The 16,974-nt window shown below is 52.1% G+C and overlaps 1 protein-coding gene and 1 long non-coding RNA gene across 5 annotated transcripts; one reads left to right on the top strand and one right to left on the bottom strand.

The window, feature by feature from the left end:
* Position 1: 1 nt before the first annotated feature.
* On the bottom strand, positions 2-4,987 carry LOC138419047 (uncharacterized). Its single transcript, XR_011248848.1, has 5 exons — positions 4,882-4,987; positions 4,289-4,405; positions 2,495-2,581; positions 1,683-1,733; positions 2-1,071 (listed from the first exon to the last, which is right to left on the bottom strand). It is a non-coding gene; the product is annotated as an uncharacterized lncRNA (long non-coding RNA).
* On the top strand, positions 1,458-15,267 carry BCAT2 (branched chain amino acid transaminase 2). Of its 4 annotated transcripts, XM_069551162.1 has the most exons (11): positions 1,458-1,988; positions 5,264-5,338; positions 5,659-5,862; positions 9,921-10,031; positions 10,129-10,248; positions 10,396-10,559; positions 12,945-13,087; positions 13,252-13,337; positions 13,516-13,656; positions 13,733-13,807; positions 14,846-15,267. In XM_069551162.1, exons 1-11 carry the CDS (start codon positions 1,965-1,967, stop codon positions 14,882-14,884), a joined length of 1,182 nt encoding a protein of 393 aa, XP_069407263.1. In that variant the 5' UTR covers positions 1,458-1,964; the 3' UTR covers positions 14,885-15,267. The 4 variants fall into 4 exon arrangements, with proteins under 4 accessions (XP_069407263.1, XP_069407265.1, XP_069407264.1 ...); XM_069551163.1 differs by lacking the exons at positions 5,264-5,338; positions 5,659-5,862 and adding an exon at positions 6,916-7,059 and having other exon boundaries at positions 1,791-1,988; XM_069551165.1 differs by lacking the exons at positions 1,458-1,988; positions 5,264-5,338; positions 5,659-5,862 and adding exons at positions 7,771-7,888; positions 8,231-8,566.
* The last annotated feature ends 1,707 nt before the right edge of the window (positions 15,268-16,974 follow it).

Below are 16,974 nucleotides of genomic sequence, written 5' to 3'. Positions count from 1 at the left end.
GGAGGAGGGCATCATTGCATTTATTTCCGGCCCTTTACGAGTCCTACCACGCCAGGACCGGGTCCCCCGGCCTCGCCCCATCCAACTCCCACGCATTCCCACGCGTGGCTTAGACCCGAGGGACTACAACTCCCGGCAGGCCTTGCGGTAGGAGACTGCCGTCCAGGGCTCCTGGGAAAAGTATTGCAGGTCGGCTTCACCGGCGAGGTAATTAAAAAGGCCCGCAAGGGAGAGTCAATTAAGCTCTAATTAGGAGATAATGGAGGGGGTTAAGCAAACAGGCCTCCACTTTATTCTAGGCCCTTAGGGAAAAGGAGCTTTGACCTCGCTTGCAGCGGAGTAGGAGGCTGCCCAGAACCAAAAATAATGAGGGAAGGGGAAGCTAGGGGGTTGACACTCCCGGGTCAGAGGTAGAAAGGGCTGGGATCTGGACTCCAGGGTTTGAGGAGGAGGGAACTAGCCGGTGTGGACTCCCCGGCTGGGAGGGAGCGGAGTCTGGCCGCCCCCCCAGATAGGGCGAGGGGCCCTATCGGGGGTAGGTCTCCCGGGTGCGGAGGTGGGGCTGCATTGCTGCTGCGGGATTGGCCGAGGCGGGGGGGTGTGCGGCAATCCCTGATTGGCCGCGGCGGAGGCGGGGAGCCGCCTGGGCGCCGCACCCTTGCGGCTCCAGCCTAGGTGGTAGGGGAGGAGGACTGGGCAGGTGGGAAGGAAAACAACGAGACACCCTGTGGGGAAGGACTCAGAATTTGACTGCCCGGGCCTGTGGCTTTTCGTACAGGGGTACCAGAATTTGGGAACAAAATGTCTCAGAGTAGAATTACGCAGACACAGTGACCTCAGGAGCGGAGTTTGAGGATACAACAGGAACAGCAGTTTGGTGTCACAGTAACCTGGATGCAGGAGATGGGGGAACTTTGACCACGGAAGATTTGGGGGGGTGGGAGGGGGATGCGCACGGTGACCTCGGGGCACGATATAGGGAACACTGAAACAGGTTTGACTTGCTCGCGATTAGAGAGTTCCTGAGGGGCTGCAGGGCTTCCCAAGTGGCTCAGTGGGTAAATAATCCGCCTGCAATGCAGGAGAAGCGGGTTCGATCCCTGCTGAGTCGGCAAGGAGGAGGGCATGGCAACCCACTCCAGTATTCTTGCCAGGAAAATCCCATGGACACAGTCGGACACAAATGAAGCAACTGAGCATGCACGCACTCAGCAGGGACTGTAGTCGACTGTCTGCCTCTGAGGGTCATGAAATTGGGGAGACAGTCTAGAAGGGGCGTAACCAGGGAATCCTGCCTAGAGGCTGCTCACTGAAGCTCATTGATGAACTGGGGAACTGAACAATTTCAGGCGTCCCTGATGAAAAGGGCTGGAAGGAGGCATGGTGAACCCTGTGTGTTTATCTCTTTAAAAAGTTACAAAGAGTACACGTATATCTTCTCGCTGGAAAGGAAACCTATATTCAAACAGGGAAGTATCCGGGCAGAGTCAAGCTCCCCCTTCATCCCTATCTGCCACTCTCTTCGGAGTCCTTTCCCTTCAAAAGTGTACTTTTATATAACATCTGCGCCCACCGACCTTAATTGCGTGGTTTTTCTTCTCACCAAGAATTGCGATATGTGAAGATTTCTGCTCCCCACCCCTCCCTTCTTTTCCCTTTAGCTCTCCACCACGGTACTGTACCTATTAAAATGCATTTCTGAAAACCGCTGAATGCACACTCAGGCGTCGGGGCTGGAAGGAGGATGTGTTTCAAGTTACTCCCTTCTGCTCGCGGGGTCTAGCGCATGCGCTCTGCGGTAGGGCCCTGCTCCCCGCGGGCGCCCTGCAACTGGGAAGGCCAGGCCCGCCTGGGGTGCTAGGCTGACAAACCTTCCCACAGGAGGAGGCGTGAGCTGGGCGGGGCCGGAACGTCTTTATCCCGGGCCGCTCCCTGGGCGGGCACAGATACCAGCCACACAGACCATGGCTGCAGCGGCTTTGAGGCAGGTGGGTTCGCGGCCCAGTGCCGGGGTCTGGGGAGCTCTTAGGGGAGGCGCACTTCCGGGTGGACCACTCGCCGGTGGCCCATCCGGTGGGGCGCAGGTACTCCCGCACTCAGGTTCCGCTGCAGGGAGCCAAGGAGGAGGGAGTCCCTTAGAAAGGAGCACGAGGCTTTAATGGGGATGAAGGGAGAGAAGTAATCGGTGGGAAGGGGGACCCAGATGGGACTTCTAGGGATGGATATATAGAAGAGGAGACGGCAATGGGAGAAGCATGGGACTGGGGTGACGGGATGGATTAGGAGGGAAGAGAGCCTTTGGGGGCTCCAGAATAAGATTCCCAGACCCTCTAGGTAAGTGGGAGCAGGATGAAGGCAGAGTTCAGTTTCAGATCTGGACTGGGACTAGGACCCAAGGCCCTATTTTCTTGGCACTAAAGATAGAGGTAGAGTGTTGTGTCCCGGAAACCCCTTATCTGAAACTCTGCGCCAGGGTTGAAAAGAGAGTTAATACCTCATTGTCAGCGACAGAGATTCTCCTGCTGAGAGTGGGACCCTCCATTCTTACTGATACATGTCAACAGGCAGAGCTTCGGAGAGCCTGTGATTTGAGAGAACAGGGTTTCTCAGTGAGGAAGGAAACAATAACAACTCGAAGAAGGGAGTCTTTATAACCCTTGACAGCTGCAGCTTAACGTTGGGAAAAATGGTTCCTGTTAACTTTGTACCTGAATTTGTATGGGACTCTTAGCTTGATGGATAGCAGGACAGGTGTTTCCTTTCTGAGTTGAGACGGAGACCAGCCTGGGCTGTGCCTGGGGCAATCTTGACTTTGCGAAAACACTCCTGGGCGATGGTGGTAGGACACCCTTGGGCTGTGAGTGCTAGGGTCAGTGAAGATTCCATCATATTATAGAGCCCTGCTCTGCGCATACCCTACCCCAACTCCAACTATTTCTCATTTCCTAATTCAGCCCCAGAGCTTTTTACAACTATTTCCCGAAAGCTCAGCGCTCATCTGAGATCTCCTTGGGGCCCAATCCCCCAATAGTTTGGGGTATCAGGTGGTGGAGCACCTTCCCTGAGGAGGGGTGAGACCCCTGCCCCCAGAAAAATATCCTGGGAGGGTGAAGGCAGCTTCTCCCAGTGTGACAGTGTCTCTATGGCCAGTACAGATTTATAATCTCCTGGAAACAGTGCCCGGCACCTCTTCTCTGCCTTGTGGGTGTGTTTTCCTGCTCCTCCTCTCTGTCTCTCCTGGGTATCTCTGTCTCCAAGCATCGCTGAGGCAGCTTCTCTCCAGGTGTTGGCATTACCCTGTCTCTGCTAGTCTCTCCTCATTTCCTAGGCCTCCCTTTCACTTTGTGCTGTCCCCCAACGTTGGGTCTTGATCTATTACTCTCCTTTCTCCTGTTCACTCTTTCTTATGGCTTCAGTTCATCTTACCCTCAGTATTTTTTTTTTCTTGATTTCTCCAGGCTTTGCCATGCCTGAATTTCCCTCCCTCGTGTGTCTTGTTTCAGCCTCTCTCTATATATGGTGGTGGTGGTGGTGGTGGTTTAGTCACTAAGTTGTGTCCAACTTTTGCAACCCCATGGACTGTAACCTGCCAGGCTTGTCTGTCCAAGGGATGTCCCAGGCAAGAATACTGGAGTGGGTTGCCATTTCCTCCTCCAGGGGATTTTCCCCTCTCTCTGTATGAAAGTGAAAGTGTTAGTTGCTCAGTCGTGTCTGATTCTTTTTAGCCCCCTGGACTGTAGCCCGCCAGGCTCCTCTGTCCATGGGATTCTCCAGGCAAGAATACTGGAGTGGGTTGCCATTCCCTTCTCCGGGGGATCTTCTCGACTCAGGGATTGAACCCAGGTCTCCTGTATTGACAGGCAGATTCTTTATTGCTGAGCCCCTCTGTGATCATATCTAATCTGACTTCTCTTGGCCTTGGATTCCTGTTCCTTAATGTCCATGTCTTTTACTTCCTTGTCTCTTATTTTTTCTCATTCTTCTTTTTCTCTACTTTTTTCCTTTCTGCCTTCCTCTGAGGGCTGCTTTCCTGTCCACCTGCTGCCTGCCCCCGCCCTGCCAGTTGGTGTTATCTCTATGCCAGGGGTGTCTTGTCCCCCTCCTGGCCAGTAACCCGCCCCTGGCTTGGGCAAGCCACAGAGCGCCACCTAGAGGCCATGCCCAGGATCCACACTGCGATCATCCCAGTAGCTCTCCGGCGCTCATAACATCCAGGACCATTCCTCAGACTTGATGGCCTAGACTTTGGGAATTCCAAACCCACAGCCCCCGTCTCCCCATGACTCACCTACTGGCCAGTGACTTCGGCCATTCACATCTGTTCTCAGTTCCCTCAGCTCACAGGGCAGGAGCAGCCTAGGCTGTTCTGTCAGCCAAACCTCATCACAGCTGCCTTTCCACCGGGCTGAGGAAAGAGGTATCGCGAGGTCAGAGACTGTGGGGGAGAGGCCATCCTGCTAGACACAGACAGACCTTCTCTCCCCCGCTGGCCTTGGGCCGGACCACAGGGGAAGCGTTCATCCGTGCAATGTCTCTTGATGACCGGGGTGGTCCCCAAGTGTATGTGGCTGCCCCTCAGTTCCCTACAGCCCTGGGGACCATAGGGAATTGGAATTGCTGGTGTCCAGGGTGTGGGACTGGGGCCTCGATTAAGCTGAGCCCAGTTGATCTAATGCCCCCAAAGGGAAGGACTTGCCATTTTGGGTCTGAGGGTGGAGGGGGCTGGGGGTCTGGATCCTGAGGTGGGGGCCTGGAATCCAGGGTCTGTAATAGCAAGGGCTGGGGCCCTGGGTCCTGGGTCCTGGGGGAGCGTGACCTATGGGCCCTCCACTTTTCTAGCTCTTTTCAGGATTTGAGTTCCCCGGGGAGGCCTTCACTTACCTGCACACCTCTTGTCGTCCTCTGTCTGATCTGGGCTCAGGCAGGGCTGGGGCCAAAGTTCCCTGGTGTAGGAGGCGCCTGTATTTGACTTTGCCCCAGCTTGGAGGAAGGGATGGGAGCCGATTCAGCTCTTTATTGAGATGGCCTTTGTGGGGGCAGGGAGCGGACTTGGCCTCCTTGTGAACCTCCTGCTCCATGCTGATCAGGACAGGGGAGCAGACCTGGCCAGGGCCGTGTGCTCTGTCTGGAAGCACTGGGCCTGAGACAGAGCATGCCCAAGGAACATCCCGAGTGCAGGTTGCGGAAAAGATGGGTGCAAGGACCCCCTGCTCTCTCTGTCTCCTGGTCTCATCACCTCTCTTACTTCTGTCCCCACCCTCAGATTTGGATCCCCAGATTTCTCCCTGTTCCTTGGTTTCTGTGTGGTCCCAGAAGATATGCCTCATCCAGCTTCAAGGTGACAGTGGGGATTAGGGTTTGGATCTCAAGGAAGAGGGGCTGGGGGCCTGGACCAGTGGGTCTGAGGGAGGCAAGGGCTGGGAGCTAGCTTTAGTCGTCTCCAAAAGATCCAGGGTCCGAAGCTGAAGGTGGGTGGCAATGGGTTAGCCTAATTGCTTGCCATCAGGCCATGGGAAAGTGATGAAATTGCATGTCCCAGAAGCCTCTGGGACTACAGATCCCTCTTCTCTCTGGTTCTCAGCCCCAGGGCTTTCTGGGAGTTGTAGTCTTTCAGATTGGAAGCTGTGGTCAGACTCCAGGACGCCTGTCTTTTCTCAGGCTGCTGACCTGCAGCTGGAAATGACACAGGAGCCTCATAAGAAGCCTGACCCCAGCCAGCCCCTGCTGTTCGGGAAGACATTCACCGACCACATGCTGATGGTGGAATGGAGCCAGGAGAAGGGCTGGGGCCAGCCCCGAATCCAGCCCTTCCAGAACCTCACGCTGCACCCGGCCTGCTCCGCTCTGCACTATTCCCTTCAGGTGGCAGGGCGGCGGCCCTCTCTCCCCTGTCTCTCCCTGCGTCTCTTCCATCTTGCTGGGTCTCTTGCTGGGTCTACCTCCCTGGGTTTGCTTTATGTGTGTTTCTTATTTCCACACCCTCCTCATCCATTTTTCTGAGGCTTGTCATGTTCCAAGTCCCATGTTGGGTGATGCCGGGTCCCCAGAGATGAGCAGACCCAGTTCCTTCTCTTGAAAACCCCACGCTTTGGTGCCCACCCAGGGGGATCTGGACTCTGATGGAGGCAGCTGAGGTATTATGGGAGGCCAGAAGAGGAACGCCCACCCTACCTCTGATTCGACCGAAAGTGGAGTCTTTCCTGGCAAAGAGGGGAGCCGAGGCTCTTAGAGGGAGAGGCGACATCAGTATAAAGACACAGTCCAAAGAAGAGCCTGGTATATTTGGGAGGGAAGCGTGGGGTTGGAGACTACGGGGAGGCTGAGGATGTCAGAACCCCAGAGAAGCTGGGACCTTGCCAAGGGCACTGGGAGCCCCGAGGGCTCTGAGCAGGCATACGGCAGGTAGAGTAAGACCCTTCTCAGGCCATGTGAAGGATGAGCTGAGGTCAGAGCCAGGGGGATCGCCAGGAGGGGATGGGGCAGAGAGATTCAGGGATACCAGGGATGGACCAGCGGGGCTAGGGAAGGGCAAGGAGGGCTGAATACTGTGCCCAGGGGTTTAGCTGGGTGACTGTGTAGACCACGGGACCATGCTGATATGGGGACATAGGAGGAGGAGGATTGGCTTTGTGGGACTTGGTGAGGACCCACGAGGAGAGAGACGCAGGAGACATTTTACCCAGTTACCAGCATCAAGCTATGGCTGAAAGCAAAGTCTTTTCCAAAGAAGCTTTACTTGTTGCCAAATTTTGGAGGGACACACTGCAGTTCTAGTAGCTGGTTGGCACTTTGACTGATTTTTGTCCCTTACAGAGTCATTCTCCAACGTTAGGCATGTTCCCCACCCCCCCACCCCCCCACCCCCCCACGGCCCACCTTTTTTTTTTCTTTCCTCTCTGTTTCTTTTCTTTTCAGAATTTTGATGGTTTTCCTTCCCACCTACTCTGGACATTTGATTCGAATGGATCAGTTCTGTGCAGAGGAGACCCAGCGTGGGGAACAGATACAAAGGACAGATGGTCAAGACGTGTCTACAGAGTCCCTCCCGCCCCCAGGAAGGTGGCTTTTGGAGATCACCATTTATTTGGCTCTCCTTTCAGCCCAGCATGACACGATGTCCTCCAACAGTACTTTTGGAGGGCAAAAGTACTTTCGGGGACCCAGTACTTTTTCTTTAGTGGAGTGAGTGAAGATGAAGGGGTTGAGCATCCAGAAAACATGTCTTTCATGATAGCTCTCACATAGCGCTCCTTAGGTGGCACAGTGGTAAAGCATCCGCCTGCCAACGCAGGAGACCCAAGAGATGTGGGTTCGATCCCTGGGTTGGGAAGATCCCCTGGAAGAGAAAATGGCAACCCACTCCAGTATTCTTGCCTGGAGAATCCCATGGACAGAGGAGGCTGGTGGGCTACAGTCCATGGGGTCACAGAGTCGGACATGACCGAGTGATGGACACTTTCATTTTCCCTTCTTTTAATGTAGCCTAGAGATTCTTGGGCAGCCCTTGAAGAGCTTTGTCCTCCTTTTCTGCTGCTCTGTAGTATTCCATCCTAAAAATGCCTCCTTTAGGTGATCACCTGTTGCTGGACACTTAGGTTGTTCCCAGGCTTGTGCTAATATAAACAGCACTGCAATAAACCGCAAACACTTCACTTCCTTTAAGAGCAAATGTGTCTCTCCTTTCAATTTCTGGAACTGTTGGCTCAAAGGGTGTATGTGCTTGTAATTGCTGACAGACAGATGTTGAGTCATCAATATCTTCTGTGACAGATGTTGTGACAGAGCTGTGTCAATTTCCACACTTACCAGCCAGGCCTGTTTTCCCTGTACCCTGGATGACCCTTGTGAAACTTTTAGATGTCTTGTAACCTCCTAAGTGTTTTTAAAGGTACTTCAAAGTAATTTTAATTTGCCTTTTCCTCCCGATTATGAATGGAGTTGACCATCTTTTCACAATGGAAGAGCCATTTTTAGTTCCTTCCTGTGAACTGTCCATTTTCTTGGCTGATTTTTCTATTAGAGTTGGTTTCTGTATTTGTTTGTAGGAGTACTTTGTGTATTAAAGATAAATCATTTGTGATGTGAGTTGAAAGTTTCTACCCAGTTTGTTTATTTTTATTTTTATGCAGTCTTTTCTTTTTGATTTCTGTGATTTGTCATATTTAGAACACCTGCCCCAATTCAAAATATAAAATGGTCCTTTTGTGTTTTCCTTTACTGCTTATGGAAGAAATTTCATTTAAACCTGAAAATTTTCCTGATGTGAGGTATGAGGTTGCTACTGCTGCTGCTGCTGCTGAGTCGCTCCAGTCGTGTCCAGCGCTGTGCGACGCCATAGACAGCAGCCCACCAGGCTCCCCCGTCCCTGGGATTCTCCAGGCAAGAACACTGGAGTGGGTTGCCATTTCTTTCTCCAGTTCATGAAAGTGAAAAGTGAAAGTGAAGTCGCTCAGTCATGTCCGACTCTTTGCGACCCCATGGACTGCTGCCCACCAGGCTCCTCTGTCCATGGGATTTTCCAGGCAAGAGTACTGGAGTGGGTTGCCATTGCCTTCTCCGGTATGAGGTAGGGATGCAACATAATTTCCGTTCCCCCCCCCACCCCAGAAATGGATATTTGGTTGTTCAGCACCATTTAACTGAGTTGATCTTTTTTTTTTTTTTTTATAATTTTTACTGAAATACAGTTGGGTTACAATATTGTGGTGGTTTCAGGTATACAGCAAAGTGATTCAGTTATACGATAATCCACTTTCTAGTCTCTTGCATTGTTTGACCTGTCAGTTCATTTGTCAATGTCACTTTAAGTGTAGATTTATAATCTGTTTTCATATGTGATAAGGCAGCTTCCCACTCTTACCTCTTGCCCTTATTTTTACATTTTTTCCCAAACTACTCCAATTATTTCTATTTTGCATTCTTCATTCATTTATTCATTCATCCAGTCAATAGAAACCTACTATTCACCAAGAACTTACCTGGGCTTAGTGGGAGTAGGGGGGGTGGTTCTTTAGTGATATCTTTATTTATGTATTTGTTGATGAACATTAAAATTGCTTCCATATCTTAGTTAAATAGCACTGCTGTGAACACAGGGGTGCAGGCATCTTTTTGAATTAGTTCTGTCTGATATATGCCCACAAGTGGGGTTGTTGAATCATACAGCACCTCTATTTTTAATTTTTTTTTTTTTAGGAACCTCCATACTGTATTCCATAATGGTTGCACCAATTTATATTCCCACCGACAGTGTAGGAGGGGTCCCTTTCTCTACACCCTCTCCAGCATTGGTTATTTGTAGACATTTGAATGATGGCCATATTGACCTATGAAGTGGTACCTCTCTGTAGTTTTGATTTGCACTTTTCTAATAATTAGCGATATTGAGCATCTTTTTCCCTATTGGCCATCTGGGTGAACATTGTATGATTTCATCCATGGCTATTAAAGTATTTCTCTAAAACACAAAAAGGCTATTTAAAAAGATAACTTCTGGGAATTCCCTGGTGGTCCAGTGGTTAAGACTTTGAGCTCTCACTGCCGAATGTCCTGGGTTCAATCCCTAGTCGGGGAACTAAGATCCCACAAAGCATGTGGTGTGGCCAAATAAATAAACAGGTAACTTCCATGTCATCCTCATTCCTGAGAAATGGTCCCAGTAACACGGAAAGGGTTTAAGCAAAGCGTGCTCCTTGCTCTGGGTCTCTCTGTTCTGCTTTCTCTGGCTTCTGTCCCTTGCTGTCTCCTCTCCTGGTCTGTCTGGATCTTTCCTCTCCTCCTCTGTGTGCTCAGTGGGTTAATCTCTTCCCTGCTTGCTGTATTTTTCTGTGTCAGTATCCCTGTGTATCAGCCTGTGTCTCTCCCTGGCTGGGTGAGCTGTCTCCCTGAACCCTGACCTTCCACCCTTCCTGTCCCTGCAGCTCTTTGAAGGCATGAAGGCGTTCAAAGGTGGGGACCAGCGTGTGCGCCTCTTCCGACCTTGGCTCAACATGGAACGGATGCTGCGCTCGGCCCTCCGCCTCTGCCTGCCGGTGAGGGGCCCCCGGCCGCCTGAGGAGGGTGGGGCAGGGGGGCATGGGTGGGGGCCAGGGTCTCGAGGGTGCCCTGACTCATCTTCATCCCACCCAGAGTTTTGACAAAATTGAGTTGCTGGAGTGCATCCGCCGGCTGGTGGAAGTGGACCAGGACTGGGTCCCTGGCAACGTGGGCACTAGCCTCTACGTGCGGCCCGTGTTGATCGGGAACGAGGTGGGCCGGCTACGGGGGCTGCGGAGCCACGCTTGGGGGGCGGGTTGCCTTCCTGAAGGAGAAGGGCCGGGGACCCAGGCATGGGTCAGGGAAGGGGCTGGGGGCCTGGACTCCTGGGTCCCTGATACCCCCTTCCGCCCATCGCAGCCCTCGCTAGGTGTCGGCCACCCTACTCGAGCCCTCCTGTTCGTCATTCTCAGCCCGGTGGGCGCCTACTTCCCTGGAGATGCCTTGAAACCTGTCTCCCTCCTGGCAGATCCATCATTCATCCGGGCCTGGGTGGGTGGGGTCGGCGACTACAAGCTGGGAGGGTAAGTAGTCCTTTGCCCACCCCTTGGGTCTGGTGCACTGGGCGTCAGAGACACCGGGTGTGTTTTTGGATGGCCAGTGGTGAGACTCAGATTGGTTCCCAGGGAAGTCTTTAGAAATGAATTCACACTTAGCTCACTGGTCTCTCCTCCAGGTAGCCTCCCCTGAAAACCCAACCTCCCTCAGCTCCTGTAGTACCCAGGGGCTCTGGTATCCACCACCCTGCCTGTGGACTTCCTGTGAATTTATCTGTCTTGCCAGGGGCCTCGGCTCAGCAGGGCAAGGAGGGTTAGGATAGGGATAAGGCAGAGGGCGGGCTTAGGGTGTGTTGGGACAGCAAGTGTGGCCCAGCTGGGAGTTCATTCAGGTCCTTTCAAAACATCTCGTTGAGGTTTCCTGAGGGCCAACGTGAACTTCTCGATGATCAAGCTGGTTTTAGAAAAGGCAGAGGAACGAGAGATCAAATTGCCAACATCCACTGGATCATCTAAAAAGCAGGAGAGTTTCAGAAAAATATTTATTCCTTCTTTACTGGCTATGCCAAAGCCTTTGACTGTGTAGATCACAAGAAGCTGTGGAAAATTCTGAACAAGATGGGACTATCAGACCACCTGACCTGCATCTTGAGAAATCTGTATGCAGGTCAGGAAGCAACAGAACTGGACATGGAACAACAGACTGGTTCCAAATAGGAAAAGGAGTACGACAAGGCTGTATATGGTCACCCTGCTCATTTAACTTACATACAGAGTACATCATGAGAAACGCTGGACTGGAAGAAGCACAAGCTGGAATCAAAATTGCCAGGAGAAATATCAATAACTTCAGATATGCAGATGACACCACCCTTATGGCAGAAAGCAAAGAACTAAAGAGCCTCTTGATGAAAATGAAAGAGGAGAGTGAAAAAGTTGGCTTAAAGTTCAACATTCAGAAAACTAAGATCATGTCATCTGGCCCCATCACTTCATGGCAAATAGATGGGGAAACATTGGCAGACTTTATTTTCTTGGGCTCCAAAATCACTGCAGATGGTGATTACAGCCATGAAATTAAAAGATGCTTACTCTTTGGAAGAAAAGTTATGACCAGCCTAGACAGCATATTAAAAAGCAGAGATATTACTTTGCCAACAAAGGTCGGTCTAGTCAAGGCTATGGTTTTTCCAGTGGTCATGTATGGATGTGAGAGTTGGACTATAAAGAAAGCTGAGCGCCGCAGAAGTGATGCTTTTGAACTGTGGTGTTGGAGAAGACTCTTGAGAGTCCCTTGGACTGCAAGGAGATTCAACCAGTCCATCCTAAAGGAGATCAGTCCTGAGTGTTCTTGGAAGGACTGATACTGAAGCTGAAACTCCAGTACTTTGGCCACCTCATGTGAAGAGTTGACTCATTTGAAAAGACCCTGATGCTGGGATGGATTGAAGGCGGGAGAAGAAGGGGACGACAGAGGATAAGATGGTTGGATGGCATCACCGACTCAATGGACATGAGTTTGAGTAAACTCCAGGAGTTGGTGATGGACAGGGAGGCCTGGCGTGGTGCAGTCCATGGGGCTGCAAAGAGTCGGACACGATTGAGCAACTGAACCGAACTGAACTGGGTGAAGCTGGGGACACAGATGAGTCTGATCTGGGCCCTGCCCTCCAGGGGCTCCCAGGCTGGTGGGAGCCCCGGTATCCAGGGCAGCATGTGCTCTGATGGAGATCAACGGAACATGGGAAAGTCTTCACAAAGGAGGTCCGATGGGTAGGGTGGAGGTGGTTTCCTGGATACAAAAGTGGTGTGTATGTGAGTCGCTCAGTTGTGTCTGACTCTTCACCACCCCACGGACTGTGGCTTGCCAGGCTCCTCCGTCCATGGAATTCTCTAGGCAAGAATACTGGAATGGGTCACTTTCAAATCCTGGGAACACACCAGTGGAGGCATCAGGGAGGGGCAGAGTCACCGAAGTTGTCAGAGAAGAAAAATAAGTCTGGCTTTTGCAAAAGGCTTAACAGGTAGTCCCAGACCAGGCCCAGCCCTGAATACTGGACTGAAGGGCTGGGATCTTGTCCCAGAGACAGTGGGGAGCCCTGGGAGGCTTGTGAGCAGACGGGGAGTGAGGTCAGCTCTGGGTGAGAGACAGTGTGTTAAATCAGGGCAAAACGGGAAAGCATCAAGGTGGCCAGTTGATCGCAAGAGCCCAAAGGAGGCTTGAAACCCAGCTTGGAGGTTCAGTAAGCCTCTCAGAGGCGGTGACGTCACAGGTGGTTTTGAAGGACCTCACAGCTGTTTGTGAGTGGGGCGGGAGCAGGATGAGTGTTGGTCTGGAAAGACTCACATCGGGCCACGTCGGGGGAAGGCTGGGGGTCCCTTGACCTGTTCCACCATGTTGCTGTCCACCAGGAATTACGGGCCCACCGTGTTAGTGCAGCAGGAGGCACAAAAGAAGGGCTGCGAGCAGGTCCTCTGGCTGTATGGGCCTGATCACGAGCTCACCGAGGTGGGCACCATGAACATCTTCGTCTTCTGGACCTATGAGGACGGGGGTGAGCCCACCCATGACCAACCCCAGGCCGGGTGGAAGTGGGCGGGAGCAGAAATTCTTAGTGGCTGCAGGTCTTGGGGCTTGGCTGTGAGTGGGGTGGCTCCTAAGAGGATGGGATGGTGTGAGGTAACACGCCCCCTCCCCCTTCTCTTCCACCTGACCCAGCGCTGGAACTGGTGACCCCCCCGCTGGATGGCATCATCCTACCTGGAGTAGTCCGACAGAGTCTGCTGGACCTGGCCCGGACCTGGGTGAGAGCATGCTGTCTTCGGGTGGCCAGAGTGATGGGGTACTGCTGTGTTGCAGGACTGGAGTACTGGGGGTGGTGGAGGGGACTGGGCACAATGGCATGTCTCTTTTTCACCATCCACACGGAGGGAGCAGCAGGGCAGCCCCCCGGGCTCAGAGGTTATTTGTCTCGCCCCGCAGGGTGAATTCCGAGTGGTAGAGCGTAAGATCACCATGAAGGAGTTCCTGCGGGCGCTGGAGGACGGCCGGGTCCGAGAAGTCTTCGGTTCAGGCACCGCTTGCCAGGTCTGCCCCGTGCACCAAATCCTGTACCAAGGCAAGGTGAGGAAGGGCCAGCTTGGACTGTGAGGGAGAAGAAATGGCTGGGGGCCTGTCCTTACCACCCTTTCTTCCCCAGCATTTCCACATTCCCACCATGGAAAACGGGCCCCAGCTTGTCCTCCGTTTCCACAAGGAACTGAAGGCGATCCAGGTGAGGTGCACCTGCTGGGAGCTGGGCTGGATGCTTGGTTGCCCAAGAGAAGTTCACAACCCAGAGGCTCTGAGCTGAGGCTTCCTGTCCCCCACCCCCATCACCCACCATAGTCCCACCAGCTGAAAATGGCTCCGTCCATCGGCCTCTGGGCCTCCGATTGAGTTTGCTTTCCTCAAGGCCCTGTGGTCTAGAACACTTCTTGGGATTAAATGGTGCTTCTCTGTGAGCCTCTGGAGCTCTGGCTTGAGAAATTCCCTTCCCATGAGCCTCCGGGACCCGAAGCCGATCTTCTGGCCGCTGAGTTCCGAGTCCCAGGGATCCCCAGGCGCCCAGGGCTATTTCGCTGGCTTGAGAAATCTTGCTCCTACCAGCCTCTGCACTCTGCCCCGACTCCATGGCCTAAGTGAAAGTGAAAGTGAAAGTGAAGTCGCTCAGTCCTGTCCGACTCTTTGCGACCCCATGGACTGTAACCTACCAGGCTCCTCCATCCATGGAATTCTCCAGGCAAGAATACTGGAGTGGGTTGCCATTTCCCTCTCCAGGGGATCTTCCCGACCCAGGGATTGAACCCCGGTGTCCTGCCTTACAGGCAGATGCTTTAACCTCTGAGCCACCAGGGAAGCCCCCTGCAGCTAAGAACGTTTCCTATCATAGGCCCGTGGAGGTACTTTCATAACGTCTGAACCGAGCTATCTTGCCTTTCCTGGCACTGGAACTGGAGCTCCTTTTCTGTGAGCTTCTGTAAATTCCAGAGTATCCGGACCGAGAACTACACCTCCTGCCTATCCAGGTTTTCTCAGCTGAAGAACTTTTCCCCCCCGAGCCTTCAGGGCCTCACAACTCCTCTTCGCAGAACTACAACTCCTTTGGGCCTCGGCGCCGCCTTTGCCACGTTCGTTGGGCTTCCGGGAAATGGACTACATTTCCCATGAGGCCCTGGGGCGTAACTTTGCCGGCCCTCAGGCTAGGATGCCCCAGGGCCTGCTGGGAGTTGTAGTGTGATTTCCTCTCACCTCCGCTTGTGTTATTCTATAGTACGGATCAAAAGCCCATGAATGGATGCTCCCGGTGTAAAGCTCTGGGCTTCGCTGGACCACTCCACGGACCACCGCCGTGTAGCATTCAGCCCCTGTTGGACCATCACCTCCGTACCAATGACTCACCTGAAGTGCAATATGAAGTAAGAGACGAGGGAGCCGGGACGCCTGGATCTCCGGTGCCGCCATGTTACACTCCCAAAGCCATAAGGGCCTGACCCAGGCGTCTTGGCCCCTAGCCCCGCCACTCAGGCCTTGGGGACCCATACTCCCCGCTGCTCCGTGTTGTGGGTCAGGTATATACTTTGACCCCCAATCAGCATCTCCGTTTTCAGGCCGGATCTCCCGGTGCTGCAGTTTTTTGTTTTGTTTTGTTTTTTCCCTAGCTGCGATTTTGAAATAAAATGCCAAAGAACAAGACATTAAGTTTCATCTTCAATGAAGCAATTCAGTGGCTCTAGCGTCTTAACCAGGAACCCACATGTTCAACCCATTTCATTTTCAAGGGCCCAGCAATCCAAACCCTCCAAGTCCTGGTGGTTTCTCAGATGGGGAGATTTTTCCACTTGTCACAAATTGAGCTTAGCATCTTCCCTCACTAAGATGGGACCCACCTCCCCATCTTGCAGGAGAGCCCCACTGTACACTCCAGTCACTCTACCAGACCCCTCTGCTCTGTACTCCCCCCAAAGCCTCTGAGTCCCCAGCCCTGTCCTCTTTCCCCAGACTCTGTCTTCTTGGCTTCAGCTCAGATCTTGTCTCTTGCCTGGACCCTTGTCCTGGCTTCCAATTTGACCTGGAAAGGGTCTTTCTATACTCAGAGCTGCCCTTAACTGGCTACAGATCTGAATTCTGGATTCTAACTTTCTTCTGTTACCTGATCAGTGTATAACCTGGGGTATGCCACCTGAGCTCTGATCCTGGGGAGACCCTGTGGGACTATTGGGTAGACTCTGACTGTGGCCTGTCCAGCAGCCATCAGCTTTGGTACCAGGATTCTGATCTATTGAGAGAGCAGGCAACCATTGCCGCACCCCCCCTCATTCTGTTTTTCAGTGGTTGTTCAAGGGAATGTCATGGGCCAAGGGGATACAAGAGGAAATTTGCCTGGAGGCCTCTGGGAAAGTTGTCCTTCCTAAATTAAACATTCCAGAAGGGCTACGTCTGCTTTTCTTTCCTCTGTTTTGGCTTAGTTACAAGTGTGATGCTTGGAGCTACTGCAGCCATTCCATGGGCAAGAGTGTCAGGCCTACTCTGAATATAACAGAGCACAAAGAGAGGTCCTGGCTCCTCCAACCGGGAAGCCTCTGATTTCTGGATTGTTTTGTTTAAAAAAAAAAAGAGAACAAAAAGCCATTTAAGTCACTTTTGTCAGATGGTTTATCTTTTGTTATTTGTAATTGTAGTGTGTGTGTGTGTGTGTGTGTGTGAGAGAGAGAGAGAGAGAGAGAGAGAGAGAGACTTACAGTCAAAAACTTCTTTGCTTCCCTGGATCTTCTGTTGGCCAGGGCTGATCACATCAGGAAGAATTCCTGATTCTAGTTGCCAGGTCCCAAATGAAGACCTAGGCCAGATTTTTTTCTTAGATTTGAATCCTGTGGGAATGATCAAGAAAGGGTAAGTAGCTGTCGCTTAAAAAAAAAAAAAAAAAAAAAACCTCAGAATTATGCTTTATTTGGTGGACAAAACTGAGGACTTAAGCCAAAGACATGGCATCTCATATAATGAGAGATGCTTCAAAGAAGCAAAGAGTGGGGGAGCCAGGATATATAGGAGTTTTTGCAATGAAAACTAGGTAGTCAAAACATCAGGAGATTACTGTGAAATATGGTTGTCCAGTGGCTAAGACTCTGCGATCTCAGTGTGGGGGCCCTGGATTGCATCCCTGATCAGAGAACTAGATCCTGCATGCCACAATGAAGATAGAAAATCCTGTGTGCCACAACTAAGACCCAGCACAGTCAAATAAATAAATAAAAATTAAAATTAAAAAACAGTTTGTGTGTGTGCTCAGTCATGTCCAACTCTTTGTGACCCCATAAACTGTAGCCGGCCAGGCTCCTCGGTCCATGGGATTTCCCAGGCAAAAATACTGGAGTGGGTTGCCACTTCCTTCTCCAGGGGATC

Source organism: Ovis canadensis, chromosome 14 (assembly GCF_042477335.2).
Source record: "Ovis canadensis isolate MfBH-ARS-UI-01 breed Bighorn chromosome 14, ARS-UI_OviCan_v2, whole genome shotgun sequence".
NCBI classification, from domain to species: Eukaryota; Metazoa; Chordata; class Mammalia; order Artiodactyla; family Bovidae; genus Ovis; species Ovis canadensis.
The sequence above is the reverse complement of the archived record's forward strand: the minus strand, read 5'-3'. Positions and strand labels throughout refer to the sequence as shown.

What these genes read in the sequence shown, in the direction of transcription:
- BCAT2 (XM_069551162.1), top strand. Translation starts at nt 1,965, where the DNA reads ATGGCTGCAGCGGCTTTGAGGCAG. An exon ending in CCGTGTTGATCGGGAACGAG is followed by an intron (nt 10,249 to 10,395) that starts GTGGGCCGGCTA and finishes CGCCCATCGCAG; the next exon opens with CCCTCGCTAGGTGTCGGCCA. An exon ending in AAATCCTGTACCAAGGCAAG is followed by an intron (nt 13,657 to 13,732) that starts GTGAGGAAGGGC and finishes TTTCTTCCCCAG; the next exon opens with CATTTCCACATTCCCACCAT.